We start from the raw sequence: 21,094 nt of genomic DNA, 5'->3' as shown, positions 1-21,094 counted from the left end.
ACATCTACATTTGGCTGGGATTACAGGGATGGTATGTGTGTGCTAGCTCTGGTCAGTTCGAGCCTTTCTAGTTCAGCTACCATACAGGACCCCTGGATCCATAACCGGACAGCATTGACACAGATGTCACCTGGAGCCCATGATCCCCTTGGAAATTTTTCGCTGCATGGTCCTGGGCATCCACAGTAGTAGCCAGGCCTAGCCTAATGTGGCTCTTCCATTTGCAGTGTTGGACGTGAATGATGAGACGCCCACCTTCTTCCCTGCTGTGTACAACGTGTCCGTGTCTGAGGACGTTCCCCGTGAGTTCCGTGTGGTCTGGCTGAACTGCACAGACAATGATGTGGGCCTCAATGCAGAGCTCAGCTATTTCATCACAGGTACCCTCCTGGCCCCGCCCTACCCTCCTGACAGGGACCTGGACCAGGTGGGGACAGAGCGTGGGAAGGGGACGTGGACCTCAACCCCCATGCCTCCCCAAGGGCTTGCTCCTGGTCCCCAGGGAGCTTCATTGCTGAAGGTGTCCTGGGGGGAGTAGGCAGAGGGGACAGTATTGACTGGGGTGTCCCTTCACTCCACTTCAGGGTGAGAACACAGTCGCTGCAGGAATGTGGTTTCATCCTTCCCTGGGAACTCCTGTCTGTTGAGAGGCAGATGGTTGCAGACTCCCTAACTGGTTTAGTTTGGGCTGAAACATGCTCAGTAGCTACCACCAGTAGAGTTGTGACTAAAGCTGATGCAGTCCTGTCCTGGCCTCTGGGGAAAGTGAGCCTGTCACAGTAGTAGAACCTGTGGGCAATGGTAAACATGCTACATGTTCATCACCTCATGAGCTAGAACAGCTTTTTGGCTTTCTTCAGTGCACGGCCCACCTGACAGGCACCAGGATGCAGGGGAAGTGAGAAGAACCCTCCCATACCCTTCAGCCCTTCTTTGTGCATATGAGCCATCTGGGGCCCTGTCACATATGTACTGCATCTGTGCCCTCATACCTGAACATGTACGCAGTGTACACACTACCCTCCCTGACACCTGCCCCGGCAGTAAGGGATCCCAGGCTCGAATGTCATTCATATATGACTTCCTGTAGCCACAGTGACTTCCCAGGTCCTTCCCCACTTTCTTCCTCATGTTCATCTCCTAATCCAAAGACCCTTCCAGGAAGCCACAGTTAACAAGACACCAGCCTAGAGGTTCTGCTGCTAACACTAACGGCTGCTCATTTCCTCCGTGCCCAGTGCAGACCTGGGTTCTGTGCCTTACGGATGAGACTGTGAGGTGCCCAAAGGTTGACTTCCAGGGCTTTCCCTCAGGGGCAAGCCATATAAAGAGAGAGGAGACTTCCCAGGACCCACAAAGTGACTGGTTCCTGCTCACTGGCCTTGGCCCCTTCTAGAGCTTCAATTTCTGAAACCTAGTGAGCCTCGATTGTTCCAAGTGCTGTACAATGTCGCCCTCTGCTGTCTAGAGTGTGTACTGTAGCCAGCTCACACAGGCTGCGCCTCTCGCTCACTAGTCCCAGAGAACACTCTCCCCTGGCTCCACCCTTCAAGAGGACCACTATCCATGGCCACCAAATGTCACCTGTCTCCTGTCCACTTGTCCCTCTGCTCCATTCTTTTCTTCCCTGAGTCCCCACTCAGAGAGCTGTAGTCCTTAACCATTCCCTATCCCCAAAGATGAGGATCCTGGGAAATACCCAGTCCCCCCACCCCAAAGTCAGTCCTTGACCACATGTAAAAAGCCCTTACCTAAGTCAATTGCTCAGTCTCCTCTGAAAGAGAGGCTAGGGCAATATGGACAGGACCCAAGCTCCGGAGTTGACATCCTGGAGGAACCCAGGACAGGGCACAGATCAAGTGGAGGTTAGATGAACTGGTCCACAGTAGGTGCTCAATAGATGTTGAACACGCATGCTTCCAGTCATTCAGACCACACAGGCTGCACCCCCTACCTGTAAGAGATGAACAGCATCTTTTTGAGGGGTCCTGTGCAAGTTCCCATTTAGGAGGAGAGTCATGGTGCCCCCCTTTGTCTGATACGGAGCTCTGCTGCCCAGCCTAAATCCTCCTTCACGTCTGCCTGCAGGGGGGAATGTGGACGGGAAGTTCAGTGTGGGGTACCGGGATGCTGTGGTGAGAACCGTCGTCGGCTTGGACCGTGAGACCACAGCTGCATACACACTTGTGCTGGAGGCCATAGGTAAGCGCCAGCTGCCCTGCACATTGCCTGCAGTTATCCTAGGCAGAGTTCACATTGGGGAGCCAGGCTCAGAGCCCAAACTCTGCCCTCAGGCCAGTGAAGAAAGCCCCCCACACTTATAGTATTACTGGGCACTGTGAGGTGGATGGTTTCTGTCCCGTGCTCCCAAGTGCTAAGAAGGGTGAGGGCCACACGCAGACCACCAAGTAGACTCATGGCTGCTATGCCAGAACAAAGCAGGAAGGGGAGACTTGAGCATCGTATATGATGGTACACATCTGTGACCTTAGCACCGAGGGAGAGGCGGGCAAAAAGATCAAGAGTTCAAAACCATTCTCAACCACACAGCTAGTTTGAGGCCAGCCAAGGCCACGTGAGACTTTTCCCAAACAACCAACAATTGAAATAAATGGGCAGTGACTGGTCAGGGCTCAGGGACCACTGGACCTTGGTCTCCCCGCACTGACTGTTCTATCCCTGTGTGTTGATTGTGTCTTTCTCTGGACCATGGTGGCCGTTCCTGACAGCCACCCCAGTTCAGATCCTCCCAGGTTCATGTGTTTTAGACTAGCTGTGGTTCATCTCATCTGGCCCATGCTGGGGTCTGGGTACCTCCTTATGTCTAGGGAAGTGAGGTGTGCTCAGTTATGCCTATACGTCATTCGTCTCTAATCTTATAGACAGGGTGATGGGGTGGGGATTGTATCCCACCCCATCTCAACATCAGAGCAGGTGGGGACAGTCAGGTGTGGTCTTCCCAGGAAAGGGCAGGGTGTGCTGATGGGCAGACAAGGGAGGTATAGTGTGTGTGTGTGTGTGTGTGTGTGTGTGTGTGTGTGTGTGTGTGTGTGCACGTGCATGCGTGTTCATATCTGTGTGTCTGTGAATGCATGTATGTGTCTGTGCATGTCTGTGTGCATATGTATGTGTGCATGTGTGTGTCTGTGCATGTGCATGCATGCATGAGTGTGTCCTAGCACACTCTAGCCACTAGCCCAAGGTCTAGCATGCTATAATCAAACAGGGAAGGAAGGATGGAGAGATCTGAGCCATGAACTGAAAACTTTGCCTTTGCTCTCCAAGCAGTCGGAAGCCCCTCAGGGTCCTGGAGGGGAGAAGAGTGTGAGGAGGCTTGTGTCACCCCTTCCCCACACCCCCCACACCCCGCCAGTGGCTCCTGGTCCTCCCAGGATCCTCCTCTACAGTGCTCAGAGTACCTTGTCTTCTAAGGATACTTAATCGCTGGGTAACCAGATGATGGGACTGGCCTCCCTTCAAGATTCTTAACATAATCACATCTGCAGAAGCCCCTTTTATGAAATGAATAATGTACATAGGTTCCTGAAAATTGGACCATTCATCCCACTTTCATCAGTAACTTGCTCAGCTCAGCTGCGAGTTAGGAAGAAGAATCCTGCCTGCTTCCCTAGGCTGTTGTGAGGACTGACTGAGCCAGAGAAGTTTATCTGTGACGTGGCATTATGCCAGCCCTGGGTATTGTTAGTGTCGTTGATGGTCTGGAAGGGCACGGGGCCGCCGTCCCTTGAGGCCGCTGTAGGACGGTATAACTCTGGTTGATGGCCTGGTACTTAAATACCTTCTAATGCCTCCTGTTCTCCTTCACCTCCCGCAGACAACGGCCCTGTAGGCAAGCGACGCACAGGGACGGCCACGGTGTTCGTCACAGTTCTGGATGTGAATGACAACCGGCCCATCTTTCTGCAAAGCAGCTATGAGGCCAGCGTCCCAGAAGACATCCCAGAGGGCCACAGCATTGTGCAGGCAGGTGGCAGACCGGAGCCAGGCAGGGCTAGGCTCAGCCCTGGGGTCACTGGCTCAGTAACATCATGTCATAAGGGGTAGGGACAGCGGGGGATCCAGGATGGCTTGGAAGTGGCTTGCACTTCAAGAAAAGGGATACATGATCCCTCCTCCCTTCTGGGAAGAGTGCCCCCCCCCCCCCCCCGTCTGTGTGTTAGCTGAGGACAGCGCCCTGGCTCGCCTCAGCCTCCCCCAGAGCCTTTCAGAGCATCAGGGAGGGAAAAGTAACTCTTTCCTGGAAAGGACTCAAGGGGAGAGCGAGCCAGGGCTCAACAGGGCCAGACAGAGCGGCTTTCACAGCTTCTTGGCCAGGCTCCCTTCTTGGAAGAAAGCAGGCAGAAGAAGAAAGGGCTCCTTGGCCCAGAGGAGGAGCCACAGCTAAGAGACCAGGAGGGAGGATGACCCTGAAAATGAAGCAAGTGTGTACACACACACACACACACACACACACACACACACACACACACGTACATACGTACATCTGTCCACACACTTCAGGAGCGGGGCTTAGTTGCTCGGGGAAGACAGGGACTGAATGGCCCGCTTCCCCAGACTCAGTGTTTTCCACGTAATCCAAGGGTAAGCCAAACTCAACCAAGATTGGCCCGCCACTATGCCCCCAGCTCAGGAGGGAAGGAAAAGGAGGAGGAGATGGAAGATTGCCTACCTCCCTGTGGGAGCACTGGGGATGGTCAAGAAAGGAACAGAAAACGGACTCAATAGAGTCCAGGAAGGCCAGAGACATGTAAGGGTCCAGCAGCCAGCTTCCAGAGGGAGGGAGGAAATGGGTCCCTCCCTGCCTCCCCCCTCTTGGCCTCAGGTAAGGAAAGTATTAGAGCCCCCACTCATGAAGCAATGGAGCACCACCCTAACTTAGTACCCACCATCCCCAGCTCACTGATAGGCACCCCAGAACCTGTAGCTCACCCAACATAAGGGCATAGCAAGCCATGGAGGAATCTAGCCTAAGATGCTTCAAGGGGGTGAAGAGGCAAGGGGGGGTTGTTCAGAGCCCTTAAGGGAGAAGCTGGATTGCTTCCTGGCCCTGAAATGCTTGTTTCTATGTTCATAAGACTTAAGTCCACATCCTGGAGTCCCTGAGTGACACAGGGCTTCCTTGCTCTCCCTACTTCTCAGATGTTCAGGGTCTCGGGACAGTTTCTCCCCCAGGCCCTAGAAGTGCCTTGCAAAGATGCATTCTCTGTCTTTCTCTCTCTCTCTCTCTCTCTCTCTCTCTCTCTCTCTCTCTCTCTCTGTCTCTGTCTCTGTCTCTGTCTCTGTCTCTCTCATCACAAGGATGCAGGAGGAAGGCACAGTGACCTCTCCTCCATAGCATGCTTGAAGAGCCCATGCTGGGAAAGCCACCTTCCTTTAGGGGTCTCACCGGGGACACTAGGTAGTCGGTGTGGGTCAGGCTCACACCAGATGCCTGCTGCCTTGGGAATGCAGTGAGTGCTGGGACAAGATGTGGCTCCCCGCAGCTCCCAAGCTTGTAGGAAAGAAGACAGGCAAGACTGTGCATGCTGCTGGCCTCCCCGAGACAGATGAGAGACCGGAGGAGCTCCAGACGGAAGGGCAGTTCTATTGCAAAACAAAGAAGGCTTCACAACACAGGTGCCAGCAAAGCTTAAACCATAGACAGGGAGGGCAGATCGTTCAGTTGCCTTAAGTGTCTGGTCAGGATGAGGCTAGGCAGATAAATTGTAGCTACTGTCTCATTCCGGTGTCTCGATCTAGGTACATCCAGTGGGCTAAGGGAGCCAGTGAGGGCTCTGGATCTAGGGAACAGCAAAACCAGAGCTTAGTCCTTGGTAATATTGGGTGACTTTACTCTGGGTCACAGCAAGTTGGGGTGTGCAGCTCTGAGACAAGACCTAAGCATCTTAGGTTCCCTCTGCCCAATCTTCAAGTCTGAGATGTAGCAGAAGGCCTTGGCCGTGGAAGATGGGACAGAAGGCTGAGATTCCCAGCTGCCCACACCACACTGCAGTAGGCCAGCTTCGACGGGTCATTTGATGAAGTCGTTGCCATAACACATAGAACACAGCTAGTGCCAGCCAGTCTTGATCCTACCGATGTCCTGAGAGGTCTGGTCCATGCTATCTGAGAGAGGTCACCTCTTTCCTAGTGAGACATGGTACCATCCTCGGAGTCCAGGTAGCATCCCCTCCAGTACTGGTAGTGACCAGCCTCCTATCCCAGCAATACGGCCTCCATCTAGCCTTGGACAAAAGTCTCCTTTTTATTTGTTTGTCCAACTTGCTTTGATTTCATTTGAATTAGGATTTCACGTTATAGCCAGGCTACCTTGAACAATCCTCCTGCCTCAGCCCTGTTACATGCTGGGATTACCTAAGTGTGAACTACCACACTCAGCACATAGGAAACTTTTTCTGTAGGCTAATGTCTTCAGGCCCTCCCACTCTGTCTTGACAGGAGGCCACAAAGGAGGTTCCCAGGTTCACAAGTTGATACTTGCCAGGCCCCTGGCTGGCAACCAACCAGGTCCACAAGAAGGGGCAGGAAGGTCAAGAAAAGGATCCCTGGGTCCCTTTCTCTGGGGTACTAGGTTAACACAGATGCAGGCTAGTGTAGACCCAGGCTAAGCAAACATCCCACTTGGTTGAGATGTCTGGACCTTTCAGCAGCTGTTCTAAGCTGGGCCTTCAGAAGATGAGCAAGGCTTCTGGAGGTGCAGAGAGGGCTATTCCTGTGATCAGTAGATACCTAGCTTCCCAAAGAGGGTGCTGTGGTGCCCCAAGTTATACCTCGGGGCCGCAGAGTAAAGGTCTAGAGGCCTGTGTGTATTTTGAGCCAAGGGCCTGTTAGTAAGCAGAAGCAGGGGCTGCCAGAGTCTGGACTGGACACACAGGGAAATATCGGGGTGATATAGGGGTCCAGGGTATCACTATCCTACAGCCTGTGATGCCAGGCTCCATCGGAGATAGGATGGTCTTAGGTGAGCCTGTGTGGGGATGAGCACTGTATCACATCTTGGTGGCTTCAGTGAAGTCACAGTCACCTTGGTGGTCATCAAGGCCCGGCAGGGGACACTGCTGGACAGCAGGCCTGCCTCTCCGGAAGCTGTGCAGAGAACGGCGTAGCGAGCCCAGGCGCTTCCAGAGCCGGAGCCTGGGCTCACTGGGGCTTACTGGGTGATGTGGCATGCATTCCCGGGCCCCTTGACGACCAGGGTCCAGGGCAGCTGGCTTACACAGTATCATGAAGAGCAGGCAAGAGGCCAACAGCAGAAAAATGCAGGCCAGGGCGATGAGAACCGGTACAGGGTCAGCAGCCTGGGTGTAAGTCCCAGAAGTGATAGGAGTCATAAAGAAGGTTGGAGAGCTGGGGAAGGTGGAGCCCCCTGTGCTCATGGTACCTGCAAGGGCAGGACAGAGAATCAGGACAAAGCAGCTGCACCCCAGACATGGACAGGTGAGACTTACCTGGAGTACACCAATTGGGGGCTGAGCAGTCACCCATGTTCCCATGATGCCCTTGTCACAGGTTAGTACAGCAAGGCCCAGAGAGGCATCCGATACAGCTGATTCATGATGGGCTGGGTCTGAACCCGGGGCTTCTTTCTGCTAAACCTATGCCCCATGGCCGTGGAGAACACAGTGTATTGAATGCTTTTCTGGCATTTTATAATCGGCTCTCAGCCAATTGCCATATAGTCTTAAACCTAAAAACCCAAATCAAAGCCCAAATCTGTCAGTAAGCCAGTTAATGAATCAAGAACAAGGCAGAGTATAAGGTGCTGTGGGTAAGTGGATATGGACCCTAGCAATGGCCCCCAGCCCTCTCTGAGTCACTCAGACACACTCAGGGAAATACAAACCATAAAGAGTTGACAGAGTGAAGCCAGAAACCTGCCCTATGACATCATTCACCTTCTAGACATTTCCATTATCCCTTCAGAGGATCCATCCTGTATGGGGGATGCCACAGACTGTCCTCATAGACAGAGGACCAGGCTAAACTGGATGTCTGGTAGCTGGTGATAATGATGCCAGGGCCTTGGTGTGGGTAATGCATAGCCAAAGAAGATAGATAGGCAGCTCCAAGAGGGGCCCTGGATGGTCCCCACAGCCTAGGCTGGCCCTTGGGGACATAAAAATTTTTGCCAGGCTCTTCAGGCTCCTCAACTGAGGCAAGAAAGTTTTGGGTTTTTTTTTAAGGCAAACATTCCTGCTATTTAAATATTGGCATCTAATTTGAAGTTGCTTGAAGCAAAGAAGAAAGACAGGTATTACAAAATGCCAGATAAACTTGATTCCAAAAGTTTTGAAATCCATTTTCAAATATTGGATGTGCGACACAGGCCAATCAAAACACCAAATGGCCTCCATCCAGCTGACAGGCCAGCATCTATGGCTTTTGAACTGCACAAGCCGGTAGAGAAATCCAAAGATCCAAGTAAAACTCTGAACCTAGAGACTCAGAACTTGAGTCTCACCTGAGGTGGAGGGGGAGCAGCTTCCGCCTTTCCAGCTTACTTTGCATCTCCCTCAGGCTCTAGCACCAAATCCAGGGCCACAGAGGAGGCTCAGTTATGCCAAGGCCCTGCCTGCAGTTATGGGGAATCAGAGAGCATGGCCACCCTGACCCTTTAGCCCCTACAGCCCTTGTCCCAGGTGGGCACTCACCAGCAGCTCCGGGACCTAACTCGTGGCTCCTGGGCACAGCTAACTGAGGGCATCCAGCGCTCTCCACCCACCTACCACCCATCGCTCACCCCAACCTCTCCCAGCCCTTGAAGCTGCTCCAGGCTGGAAATTCTGATGCTCCTCTAACTGCTCAGGGCCTCCACCCTTCAGGCCTTGGGCCTGGAAAGCCCTCTGAGTGGACAGCATTCACGGATCAGCCCTTCCTGGAGTCTGAGCTGGAGGAGGGACGGGGTATGCCCACTGCCATCCCCCATGGAAAGAAACTAGCTGTCCCTTGGCTCTCAGGACTTGGCCCCAGTAAGGAAAAGGCAGTCCCAGCTGAGAAAGGCTTCTGTCCTACTAGCTCAGAACCCAGAGAGGCTGTGAGGCTATAGGCCCCAGGGCCCCTTCTGCCTGGGCATCTGAGCCACTCTGGTGGGAGTCGGGGACTCTGGGGTGCTTGAAAATGGGCCCAGAGCTTGAGGCAAGCCCAGCTGCTGGATTCCCTGTTGTCAGGCAGCAAGAACAGCTGGTTCTGGAGGAAGTACTCCTGAACCCCAAGCATGGAGCCCCCTTCCTACTGGAGCCCTCCACCGAATGCAGCTCTCTGCAAGCTCTCACTGGAATTTACTTCCCTTAGAATCCCACAGAGAAAGCGTGACCTTGGCTTAGCCAATTCCCCTTGACTGGGCCTCATTTCTTTTCTCAGAGCAATAGAAGGACTCCCCACATCTGAACACACCTTCACATCCTCCCAAGTTCCCGGTAAATTCCCCCCCCCCCCGCTTCCTTCACTGGCTTCCTCCACAGGCCTTCAACACCGGCGGGCCTACCCTGGGAGGTCTGTATTCTCAGTGGCGAAGTCTCTCAGCTGTCCCAGGAGGTCCAAGGTGTACCAGCCGACTGTGTCCCTATGTATTACATGCCTGCAGCCGACTGGCTTTCTCCGGGCTTTTTCTGCTGGGACTGGTTTTGTTGGGAGAGTCCTGGCCTGCCTGGGGGAGGGGGCAACTGTAGGGATGGCAACTGAGTGGGAAGGAGAGGAGGGGCTCCCGCGTGGCTCACTCTAGCCTGTCTCCTTGGAGCCGTCACATGTGTAGAGAAACACTGGTGATATCAGGGGGCGGGTTTAACTGCCTCACGGGCCTGGGGCTCCCACCATCCCCCTTGGAAATTTGAATGGTATGGTCAACTATTCAATGCCTGCCAACCTCCAGGTTACCAGGGAGAGGGTCTATTAGCAGGGAGACAGCAGCAGGAGGACAGCCGGAGCGATGGGCCCTACAGCACCCCCCTCCCCTGCAGGGTCCCTATGCCTTGTCTTCCCTGGATTCCCAGAAGAGCATCCCTTTTAAGGCCAGAAGTGAGGGCAAGGAGCATTTTTCAAATTTCAAAATGCTGGACTGGGGGGACAGCCAAGGACAGGCCATTCACAGTTTGTGTGGAGTACAGGGTTCTCTCCAACTCTCCTCCACAACCCTCCTCTCCTCTAAGAATCCCAAACGTCCCTGGCAACCAGCTGCCTGCTTAGGGGCCCAAGTTGTGTGCAGGGGCCTCCAAAGTCTCAGAATGCATCATGGTAGTAGTCACTTCTACATCTAAGGCCTAAAGCCCTTCACCACAAAACAAAGCCTTGTCTCCCTACCCTGAAGTGGACAAGAGCCCTCAAGTGTACTATTAAACATGGAGAGAGCCTTGGTGACACAGTTCAGCCCCTCCCAACAGGTGACAAGGCTGTGCTCAGGGTAGGCATGGCCTGTCCAGAGTTAGCCAGTGAGTTAGCGCTGGTAGGAACCCAGGGTTATCCTAATGTTAGGACAAGAGCCCTTGCCACAGACAAATGGGGGCTCCAGCCTCTCTGCTGACTTGATCTTTGCAAGGAGGACCCCTCTTTAGTCTTCCTCTCTCTCGAAATCTGTGACCCATGAGTGAAGATAGAAAGTTTATGTTAGCGCTTTGAACACAAAAACCTGATTTGATCACCATGGCAGAGAGAGACATGTGCTAGAGCAACCCTGGAATATCCCACAGGATCACAGGAAAATCAAATGGAGACCCAGGTGCGGCTGAGCTTGCAGTATCCTGGGGACCAGGAAACTGGACATTTCAGGGCTGTGTGTTGCATGTGACTTCTCTCTGGGCTCACTCAGGGTCAGCTCAGTGGCTCTCACTAGGGACTTGCCACTAAGTCATTTACATCTCCAATCAACAAATATATAAAAAGTCGGGTTGTGGCGATTCAGTCCTGTAATCCAGCACCTGGGAAGTGGAGGCAGGGAGATCAGGAGTTCAAGGCCAGCCTGGACTACTTGAAATCTAATCTCAAAGCAATAACACAAAACACAAACAGCCCTACTATGTGCCCGGGACTAGTGACATGGCAGTGCACAAACCTCTTTCTCTTTTGGGGGGGACAGTGTAGAGGGAGACAAGAACATATTCACTCAAGATAGAATACTGACAGTATTTACCCAAGTTCTCCTTGGTGAACCATAACTTTATTAGGGTTACTTATAGGAGCATAAATGACTCAAAAACAGTTGCATCATCAAAAAGCTCACCATGGGTGATGACTCCCAAAGATGTAGCCTCCCACCTAATTTTTAAGCACCTCCACCCAAGACTCTCTTCAGTAATTACTGTCCACTGCAAAAACGGTTTTCCTGCCCAAGGCTGACAGCAGCAATAATCTATGAATACAATATAAATGTCGGGGAGGCAATTTGATGAGAACATCACATCAGTTGAACAGAACAACAGCTGTGGCCTTGCTCCTAGGGCCTATGAGTTCCCCAGCCATGAGGTGTCACCCTAATTTATACTGCCAAAGATGAGTTCTGTCCTGTGGCATGGGCCTTAAATCCAATAGAAAAGCACCTATAACAGCCATGCCACTATTATTCCAGAGGGCACAGTTTGCTGGCCATGTAGCCCATATAGGGTCCATAATGGAGCAAGATTGTGACTTCTCTCTTAATAGCTCATGTAGTGCCTTCTAGCACTATAAAATTCAGCCAGCAGGGAAGGAGCTCCCAGCTGTGTCCTAGCTTGCTTTCTTCAACCAACATGTGTCGTATCTTCAACAATAAGGACGTACCACGTAACGTTGGCATGCAACCAACAGTAGTCACAGTAGCCTATTTGATGTGGGGGTTCTCAGGGGTCTCTCTGGCCAACAACTCATCCAGCACTGAGATAATTCATCATTATGGCTTCTGGGCATGCCCATTTCCACCTATGTAGTTTACCTTCATTTCGGACTCGTTAGCTGCTATCTTTACTGTTGTTGTTCCAGATGTTTTCCCCAATCTGTGAGACACTCAGGATTGGCATTATACAATGAGACTTTTTCATAGAGGATGGGCATGCTCTCTGGAGGCCCATGACTATCCTCTGTAAACAAGTGTCAGTGGTTCAGCAGCTAGGGGGACACCAAAAGAGTGTTAGCAAGGTCCAATGCATCATGGGAAGATCTCGTCACGGTTGTCAACTGCTTCCTCAAAAAAACTAAAGAGCGGTGTTGGGTTCCACATCATGGGGGGGACTCTACCCTATCTGTTACTCCAGAATGCCCAATTGTTCCCCATAAACCCCCCCTCTTCCCTCATCCTGGGGCCCTGACATGTGGTTGTCACGTGTTTCCCTGCCCATGATGGCCTTGATGGGGAGAGGTTGTGACTCTTGACTGAACTGGCAGTGAAGGGTGGATGGGGTCCATGTGGTCATCTGCCATACCCACTAAAGGACTGACTGTCTGATTCTGGACCAGTACCCTCGCCACTGTCCATTGACAACACCCGGTTACTGAAAGGTACTGAAATCTAAATGAGGTTTTCGATACAGAATTTCATTCTGTAGTCCAGGCTAGCCTAGAACTTGCTATGTAGATTGGGCTAGCTTTAAAATGATGACAGTCTTCGTGGCCTTGCACGCAATGCTGGGGTGGCAGGCACATGCTACCCCTCCAGCCCGGTACCCTTTCTTGAAGGGGGAAATGTATACAGCTTATTCCGAAAGGATGGCGCCCACTCATTGGACGGTCTTGTCTTTTTTACCTATTCCACCCCATCACTTACTCCTTCCTTCTCCTCTCCCATAAAGCCTTCTAGAAGCTCTCTGGTACAATCTCTGCCCTCTGTCAATATTTTCCCTAGTGCATTTGGCTCAGCACCAATCTTACCTCATTTGCTTTCTGAGTGACCTGGAGAGACCCCTTTGTCCCCCTCTCATCCCCTCATCCTTGCTTGAATGCCTGACAATGCCAGTTTACACGTTGGTCTAAATCATTTCAACCCACCAGAGCCTTTCCCATAGTGTAAAGGTCACGCTCCACCAGGGAGCTCAGCCAAGACACCAAAGCCCCAAGCCCAGCCCTAGAAAAATCAACTTCTTTTGTAGCTCTCTGGCACACACAGTGCTCAAAGCCACAGACTGGCCATCAGTCACCACCTCTCACATGCCCAGTTCCCTTAGCACTGCCTGTCATTCATTCCTCTTTGTCCCCCAAGTCCCTGCTAGCCACGAAGATCTGAGACATAGCCAAGTGTCCCTAGTGGCTTGTCTGGGGGACTTGTTTTCTCCTATTGCCTCAGTTTATGCCCTCTTCACCTCAAGGGGGAATGGGTGGTTATATCCCTTAGTCCCTTAGTTCCACACAACTCAGGCCGTTTCCGTCTGCCTCTGTTCCATGGCCTCACGCGTGAGGCTGAGAGAGGCTCTTTTGTTCCTTGTTTAAAAGTCTTTCCCCAGACGCTTGAGAGATGGCCTGGTGGTCAAGAGCACTCACAGCGCTTCCAGAGGCCCTAAATTTGCTCCCTAGCACCCACATCTGGTCATTCCCAGGGATCCAACACCCTCTTCTTCCAGCCTCTGCAGGCGTCCACACACTCATGGCATACCTGCATACATGTATGCAAAAATAATAATAAATAAGTCTTTCCCGATTCAATCAGTTCTGAGACTAAGTAGTCCCTGGTTATCATAGTTTATTGTCCTGCGCCATAGTTAAGGCCTCTGCCTCAATGCTGAGTCATCGATTTTGCCCCCCCCCCTCCCTGTATTAAAGACTGGGCTGAGGAGCATTTTTCTTGCTTCCACATCACTCCTCTCTAGTCTCCTGTTCTTTCCGTGGGTTCCAAGTCTTTGCCTCCCAGGAAACCTATTGATCGCAGCTCTAACTTGCATTCTGTCTCCCTTGCATCCTGCCAGCCGTAGGAGGCAGCAGGCTGGCACCTCCATCTCCTTCTCCCTTTTCAGCATCTTTCCGGCTGAATCAACGGCATCCACGAGTTATTTTCCTACTGTAATCCCTCCCTTACATAGGCAAGTTCTTTCTGGGCAGACATCTGAGCCTCAGTTGCATGTCGGCACCCACAGCAAAGGCCATGTAACCGCTTCTATGACTGCTTCCGGCTCCCCCCAGGTGGGTCAGCCTCGGATGGACATCTTATCACTCATGGCAGATGCATTCTGCTGGTCCCCGTCTGGGTGGTGTCTTAGTGATTTTCCTATCACTGTGATAAAAATGCCCTAACAAAAGTATCTTATGGGTAAAGGATGGATTTTGCTTTACAGTTTCAGAGGGATACCAGTCCACCATGGCAGCAGGCAAGGAAGGCATGGTGACTGAGGCAGGAGGCTGGCCAGTCATAGTGCATCTACACTGGGGAAGCAGAGAATGAATGGGAAGTAGAACCAGAACACTATATACATAATCAATAAATCTTAAAAAAAAAAAAAAAAGAACCTGGGGCGGGGGAACATTTCATATTCAAATCACAATAGGTACCAATTCTGTTGCCTGACTTTCCCCAGGGAGATCTATGCAAACATCTCTTCACCCCAGATAGGGCACTGATGATAAAACCAATGATTCCACCCAATGCTACCTTGGTGAAGTATTAAGTTTACAGGACCATAGGTTACTTACAGGTGAGATCACGGGAAACTGTTCAGAGGATCTGTCCGCAAGTTGGTCAGGCTTTAGGGATGCAGTGTTTAAATGTCATCACCCATGCTAGGCTTTTCAGTGATGCCCCTGCTTCACAGTCACCCTAGTGATGTTCCTAAGATATCAAGAGCCTCACAGGTAGGGGATCATAGAGGTATGGAGTGGCCTCTTCCAGTCTGGACCAGAGAGTGATGATAAAATATCCCACAGCAACTCCCCCCCATTCTCCATGAAAAGGCGATGGGGTAGATGGTCCTGATGCCAGCATAAACCACAGATAGTAGGGTGGTTTATGCTGGACAATAAAAGGGATGTACACATGCCTGGGGATGGAGAGGGGCTTCAAAAACAGCTTCCCTCCCTGCCTTGGGACTAGGAATAACTCCACTGTTCCTTCTCCTTCAGCTGAAAGCCACAGATGCAGATGAGGGCGAGTTCGGGCGTGTCTGGTACCGCATCCTCCATGGTAAGTGGGCTGCCACAGGATAGGAGGGATGGCCGCTGCCCCGCAAAGACAACACTTCTTTTTGGCTGACCATAGCTGATGATGCCCAAGCGCTGTACACTCAGGCTGGAGCCCAAGGAGGAAGTGGGGTTCCTGATTGCTTGCACCAAGTTAAATGTATTCTAAGCAAAGGGTAGTATACTGGCCTTGTTCCTAAGAGCTCCATAAGCTGCGTGTTCCCAAATCACCTTGACAGAGGGAACCTTGGAAGCCAGGGAAGCTACTTGGGGATTTACTCTCCTTGGGCCAACTAGAACCCAGAACCCTTTCCTGGGCCACTCACCACAACCAGAGCATGAAGTCCACTCATCTACTGGCTTATAGGCTCAAGGGTGAAGAACTCCAGGGGGGCTGAGTGTGGATAAGTGTGTCCCTGGGGAGAAACCAAGATCATGGGTACCAACCCCGCCCAGTTGGGTTGACTCCATACTAGATTCACTCACCCACAGACAGTAGAGTTTGGGTCCAAGACCCTTCTGAATTTTCCTGAAGCTTCCCTACCCACAGTAGACATGGAGGTATGGAGACAAGGGTTAAGGCCTTCTAAGACCCTAGTCCTCATATAAGGAAGAGGCGGGTCCAATGCACCCCTCATTAGGCTATTCTGTGGGCTTCAGCCAAGTTCCCACATCCTGGAACCCACTGTCCTCCATCTTACAGACATCCTCCTCCGAGTCCAGCCCATGCATCTCATGTGCTCCTCCACACAGGTAACCATGGCAACAACTTCCGGATCCACATCAGCAGCGGGCTCCTGATGCGAGGCCCTCGGCCCCTGGACAGAGAGCGGAACTCCTCCCATGTGCTGATGGTGGAAGCCTATAACCATGACCTAGGCCCCATGCGGAGCTCTGTCAGGGTGAGACTACCAGTTGGGGCAGGTTCTGGTACTGACTGACGTCTTGGGCAAGCCCAGGCAGGAATCTTGGATTGGTCCCTTTGTTCTGTGCTTGAGTTTCTCCAGCTGAGGAAAGGGATCCATGATACTCCTGTCTGTCCTAAAGGAAGAACGAGGACTCCTCACCGTTCTATCTTTTTATATCCATCCAGCTCTCCACAATGCATTGAGGAAACTTCATAGACATAAGCGTGAACAACTAGATACCAACATGATTTTGCAGATGAGGAAATGGAGACACAGCGAAGTGTCTAGAGGCAGAAGCAGGGCTTGAGTTGATGTATTTTAGGTCCAAATCCAATGCTGCTTCTCTTGAAACTGTTCCTAAAATACTCCCATCCCATTCTCAGCTGCCCTATCAAATGCATTCTTTGTACACCTCCCCCCTCAACTAGGCAGCTGAGGCTAGTTAGACCTTCTCTAACAGGCACACAAACACACAGATCTGCCTCCTGACTGTCCTGTTCATTGACACTCCTCCTCACCCTTGATACACAAGATACACACGTAGCAGCCCATAGGCCCTGTGCCCTAAAGCCATAGGAAGTGAATCAGAGCTGAGGTCGTGAGTAGGAGGGAGAGAGGAATAGAGCAGGCAGGGACTTATACCCAGACATGAGTGTTGCTGAATCAGTTAAACTTATCAGTCCATCACTACCTGCTGTTTCCTGGGACTAGAAACACTGAGCAGAATATATCTGGCCAGCTGTCACTCAGCTCACTCAAGGGACACTTCCCCAAATGCCGATGATGGACATGTCCAAACAGGAACTGGACCCCATGCAGATCTGTCAGAGTAGGGCCAAAGCTGGATTCCCCCAGCTCCTGCCCTCACCTTGGAGGAGGAGGTGGGAGAGAAAGTTGGCTCCCGAAAAGTCACCCCTGACACTCCTTAAGGGGTGAATGAATACCAGTCCAAGTGAACACAGCAGAGGGATCAGGTCCATTGGATCCTTCCAGAGCATGGTGACCGACACAGACATGGTTGCCTGAGAATGTGCCAGGAAGTCTTGATGGTAGTGCTTCCCCATATAACACGCTCTCGTTCACATGCCCATGAGCACATTCACGGCAGTGTCTTCCCTTTCCAAGCTCACTTCAGGCTACAGAGTGGCGGACATTAGTGAGGCTCGGGCTGCATTCCTGGACTTCAGGCTTCCTAACCACAGCCCTCTCTGTGGTCCCTCACCTCCCCCACCCACCTCTTCCTCGGAAGCTTCCTCCTGGTACCTGACTGCTGTAGCTGCGACATGCCACTTTTCACCACCAACCTTGTCAAACCAAATTCTTTGCAACATCTCTGGGTATAAAACAGATCAAAGGTAGACTGTGTACTACTGCAGAGGTGAGGCACCCAGCCATAGCCACAGGTACCTTATGTGCTCCTGTCCTCAAGAGCCTGAGGAAGAAGAAAGTGACCCAGTTCTGAGGTAGGCCCTACCTCACATCCATTCTGCAGATGAGAAGACTGAGGCAAGAAGGAATTAACCAACTTGGTAAGGGTTAGGATCCCATGGCAGTATGGGTATAGACAGGCTTCAACCCCAGGCAGGTGGCCCAGACTGTTCTCTTGCCTCTACACTATACTAACCTCTGTACCACAGTACCCAAGAGGGCTCCCCAGAGCCCTGACAGGAGCTGCAGCCTCATCCCCAAAGAGTAACTTTAAGAATTCAGATGCTGTCCCTGGCATGAAGATTTGATGGCCCTTGTAATATAGAGCCCCCACACCCCTAAGAGACCCCGGTTAGCCAGGGACCTTTCTGATGGCAATGTGAAGATTCTAGCTTTGCCCTGAAGGCTGTAATCCCTGCTCTAAGGACTAGAGACAGTCCCCTGAGGGCCAGGAAACAAGGAGGGAAACCATCCTTATAGATGCTGGGCCTCTCTGGGTACACATGCTCTGTGCATGTCCACATGCCCATGTATATACACGTGCCTGCCCTCTTGTCCCTGTTGGAGGGTATGGCAGCTCTGTGCATAAACTCTGGACAGAAAGCTGTCTGGTTCTGTGAGGCAGCTGACAGTTCCCTTGTGTTCAGCAAGAATTCAGCTGGCCTATATTTCCTGTTCAGCTGTGTCTCTCGGGTTCACGAACCACATACCATCTTTCCTCCTGTCTCTACTGCTAAAAATGCCACCAGAGCCATCGAAAGCATGGCCACATGTGGCCATGCTACAGGCCCCCTTCCTCCTGTTCCCCTCACACTGTCAGATTGGCAGTTTCTTCCCCATGGCCTCTAGGAGTCAAGGTCATCAGGACAAGCAGACTCCGGAAAGGGAGGGCTTGGAGTTTTGAAAGATGGAGGGTTAGCTTCTGTTTACATGGAGTTCCCGAAATTCGCCTGTGCAAATTCCTCCCACAACCACCACACCCAGGATCTTCTGCAACAAGTTGTGGGCAAAGCCAAATTTAGAAGGTTCCTTACTACAGCTGTGCTCTGAGGTGGACGCTGCCATTTGCATAGGAGATTCTTGGTGTCTGGAAATGAAAACGGCTGGCATGACAGGTAGTGGAACCTCAAGGCAGTGAAGTAGGAAACCCTCCGTGAGGCTCCCTAGCCACCACATCCCTCTTCTCCCCTGCTCCCCTTGCTTTGCCACTGCCCCCCCCCCCACCCTGAGTTGTCCAGTAAATTCCCTGCTAATTCTCTCTCTCTCTCTCTCTCTCTCTCTCTCTCTCTCTCTCTCTCTCTCTCTCTCTCTCTGTGTGTGTGTGTGTGTGTGTGTGTGTGTGTGTGTGTGTGTTGGGATAATCTCAGAGGCAGCTATCCATAGAGTCAAAGTTCCAAAGGCAGATGCCCTGAGGCCATCTTGGCCACCCCACTTCTGTCTTCAGTACCCCACTCCACTTCCTCCTTTCTCCAGCCTGCTTCGAGGTAATGCCACCCTGGCTCTAGGGAGCCAGGAGAAGGGCTTCTCTTACACTAGGGCCAGCTCAGTGCCAGCACAGAGCCTGAGCACTGGTAGGTAGGGAGCCAAGAGATTCCTGTCTTCTCCCCAGCCTCCCTTGTCTCTGTGAGATCTTGGGAAAATGACTTCCCTTCTCTGGAACTCTGTTCGAATCTCTTGAAGGAAGCAGAGCCTGGGACTTCTGGTAGCTCTCATGCATCTGCACTCTTATGTCTCTTCCCTCCTCTCCACTCTGGTCTTCCAGAAGCATGATTCAGGTCTACAGAAAACTCTCTGGACGTTCCCAGGTACAGGAAGATGATGAAGAGAGGGGCCATCCTTGTTCATAGACACAGCTTTCCATAAACACCCTTTCAATAGTAGCATTTTTCTGTATCTGACACACATTCATTAAAGGGAAATTTCAAAAAGTATAGAAAAACAACAAGGAATATCACACACACACACACACACACACACACACACACACACACACACACACACACATCACATCACATCACATCACATCACATCACACAATTCCAAAATGGTCACCTTCTGGGGTAGGGTCCCAAAAAAAAACAACTCCAGGACAAAGATTATCATGAAAGTCATTAGTACGTTTCCCCAGGAAAGTGGGAGAGGGAACCAAGAAACCTCCATGGGTAGAGGGAACTGTCCTCTGTTTCATTGGTGGCCCTAGCAGGAGCCAGGGATCAGTCTCTGCTCACCATTGTCTGCCCTGGCCATCTGCAAAGGGCTGTTGTGTGGAGGTCACAAGCTTCTGGTCTTGCTGGCGTCACATTTTCTCCTGCATCTGTCTTAGCTGCATTTTGATCTTTGGATGGAGTCAGTCAGTTTTCTATTGCTGTGACAAGACACCATGACCAAGACGACAGAAAGCATTTTATAGAAGAAAGCATTTTATTTTGAGGACTAATGATTCAAATGGCTAGAGTCCTTGACCATCATGGTGGCAGGCCAGCATGGCACTGGAGCAGTAGCTGAGAGGTAACATCTGGTACACAAGGATGCACACACATGCATATGCAAGAGGGAGAGAGAGAGAGAGAAAAAAAGAGAGAGAGACCCCCTGGTGACACACCTCTTCCAACAAGGCCATGCCTCCTAATCCTTCCCAAACAGTTCCACCAGCTGGAAACCAAGCACTCAAACATGGGAGCCCATGGGTGCCATTCTCATTCACACCACCACACTTGCTGTCTAAGTACTTCCATGAGCCTGGTGTCTTAGTCAGGGTTTCCATTGCTGTGAAGAGACACCATGACCACAGCAATTCCTATAAAGGAAAACATTTAATTGGGATGGCTTATAGTTTCAGAGGTTTAGTCTATTATCATCATGGTGGGACATGGAGGCATGCAGACAGACATGGTGCAGGAGAAGGAGCTCAGGCAACAGGAGTCTGTGTCCACACTGGGCATAGCTTGAGTGTAGGAGACCTCAAAGCCCGCCCCCACAGTGACACACTTCCTCCAACAAGGCCACACCTCCTAGTAATGCCACTCCCTATGAGCCTATGAAGGCCAATTACATCCAAACTACCATACCTGGCATATTTTGTCTTCCTAACCACCTCAGGAGCAGTGTGGCACAGAGTCATTAGTAACATTACCATTTTGTACTGGAGAAACTTGACCACCCTAAAGTGTTACAGATAGTCACCAGCTCCTCCAGGTCAGTGCAGAACTAAAGGGTCTGTCTGAGCACCAGCCCTGTGGCCAGTCCTGTTTGAGGAACCAGGTTCAGTGGGAAATAAGACAAAGTCAGTTCCTCCAGAGGGCATCCTCAACAGGCCACAGGGAGGAGGGACCATACCCTGGGTTGCCAGCCTCCACTCTCCCTGAACTGAGCCCTGGCACATCCCTGCAGGTGATCGTGTATGTGGAGGACGTCAATGATGAGGCCCCCATGTTCACACAACAGCAGTACAACCGTCTGGGCCTTCGAGAGACAGCAGGCATTGGTACCTCAGTCATTGTCGTCCGAGCCACCGACAGAGACACTGGTAAGGCAGGCGGGGGTGCCATTTCTCAGGGTGACCTCCTACTGGCCAAGGGCTCCTGTCATCTTTAGGCCCTCCATGTAGCCACACCCAGGGTCAGAAGGGGCTCCTGGGTGGTATTCAGTCCTTACAGATGCCCATACTCAAGAGA

At 51.7% G+C, this 21,094-nt stretch overlaps 2 protein-coding genes across 3 annotated transcripts in view; one reads left to right on the top strand and one right to left on the bottom strand.

Moving 5' to 3' along the window:
* Positions 1 to 21,094, top strand: part of Cdh23 (cadherin related 23) — a 380,451-nt gene that overhangs the window by 279,455 nt on the left and 79,902 nt on the right. Inside the window, exons 26-31 of the mRNA XM_036167012.1 lie at positions 228 to 380; positions 2,089 to 2,202; positions 3,836 to 3,984; positions 15,028 to 15,088; positions 15,838 to 15,986; positions 20,811 to 20,946. Coding sequence (XP_036022905.1) covers positions 228 to 380; positions 2,089 to 2,202; positions 3,836 to 3,984; positions 15,028 to 15,088; positions 15,838 to 15,986; positions 20,811 to 20,946 — 762 coding nt within the window. The remainder of the gene's footprint in view (positions 1 to 227; positions 381 to 2,088; positions 2,203 to 3,835; positions 3,985 to 15,027; positions 15,089 to 15,837; positions 15,987 to 20,810; positions 20,947 to 21,094) is intronic.
* C18H10orf105 (chromosome 18 C10orf105 homolog) lies at positions 5,586 to 9,735 on the bottom strand. Of its 2 annotated transcripts, none has more exons than XM_036167015.1 (2): positions 9,506 to 9,735; positions 5,586 to 7,402 (listed from the first exon to the last, which is right to left on the bottom strand). In XM_036167015.1, the coding sequence occupies exon 2, from the start codon at positions 7,395 to 7,397 to the stop codon at positions 7,011 to 7,013; it is 387 nt and encodes a 128-aa protein (XP_036022908.1). In that variant the 5' UTR covers positions 7,398 to 7,402; positions 9,506 to 9,735; the 3' UTR covers positions 5,586 to 7,010. The 2 variants fall into 2 exon arrangements, with proteins under 2 accessions (XP_036022908.1, XP_036022907.1); XM_036167014.1 differs by lacking the exon at positions 9,506 to 9,735 and adding an exon at positions 8,673 to 8,884.

This window comes from Onychomys torridus, chromosome 18 (assembly GCF_903995425.1).
Source record: "Onychomys torridus chromosome 18, mOncTor1.1, whole genome shotgun sequence".
In the NCBI taxonomy this organism is placed as follows: Eukaryota; Metazoa; Chordata; class Mammalia; order Rodentia; family Cricetidae; genus Onychomys; species Onychomys torridus.
The sequence above is the reverse complement of the archived record's forward strand: the minus strand, read 5'-3'. Positions and strand labels throughout refer to the sequence as shown.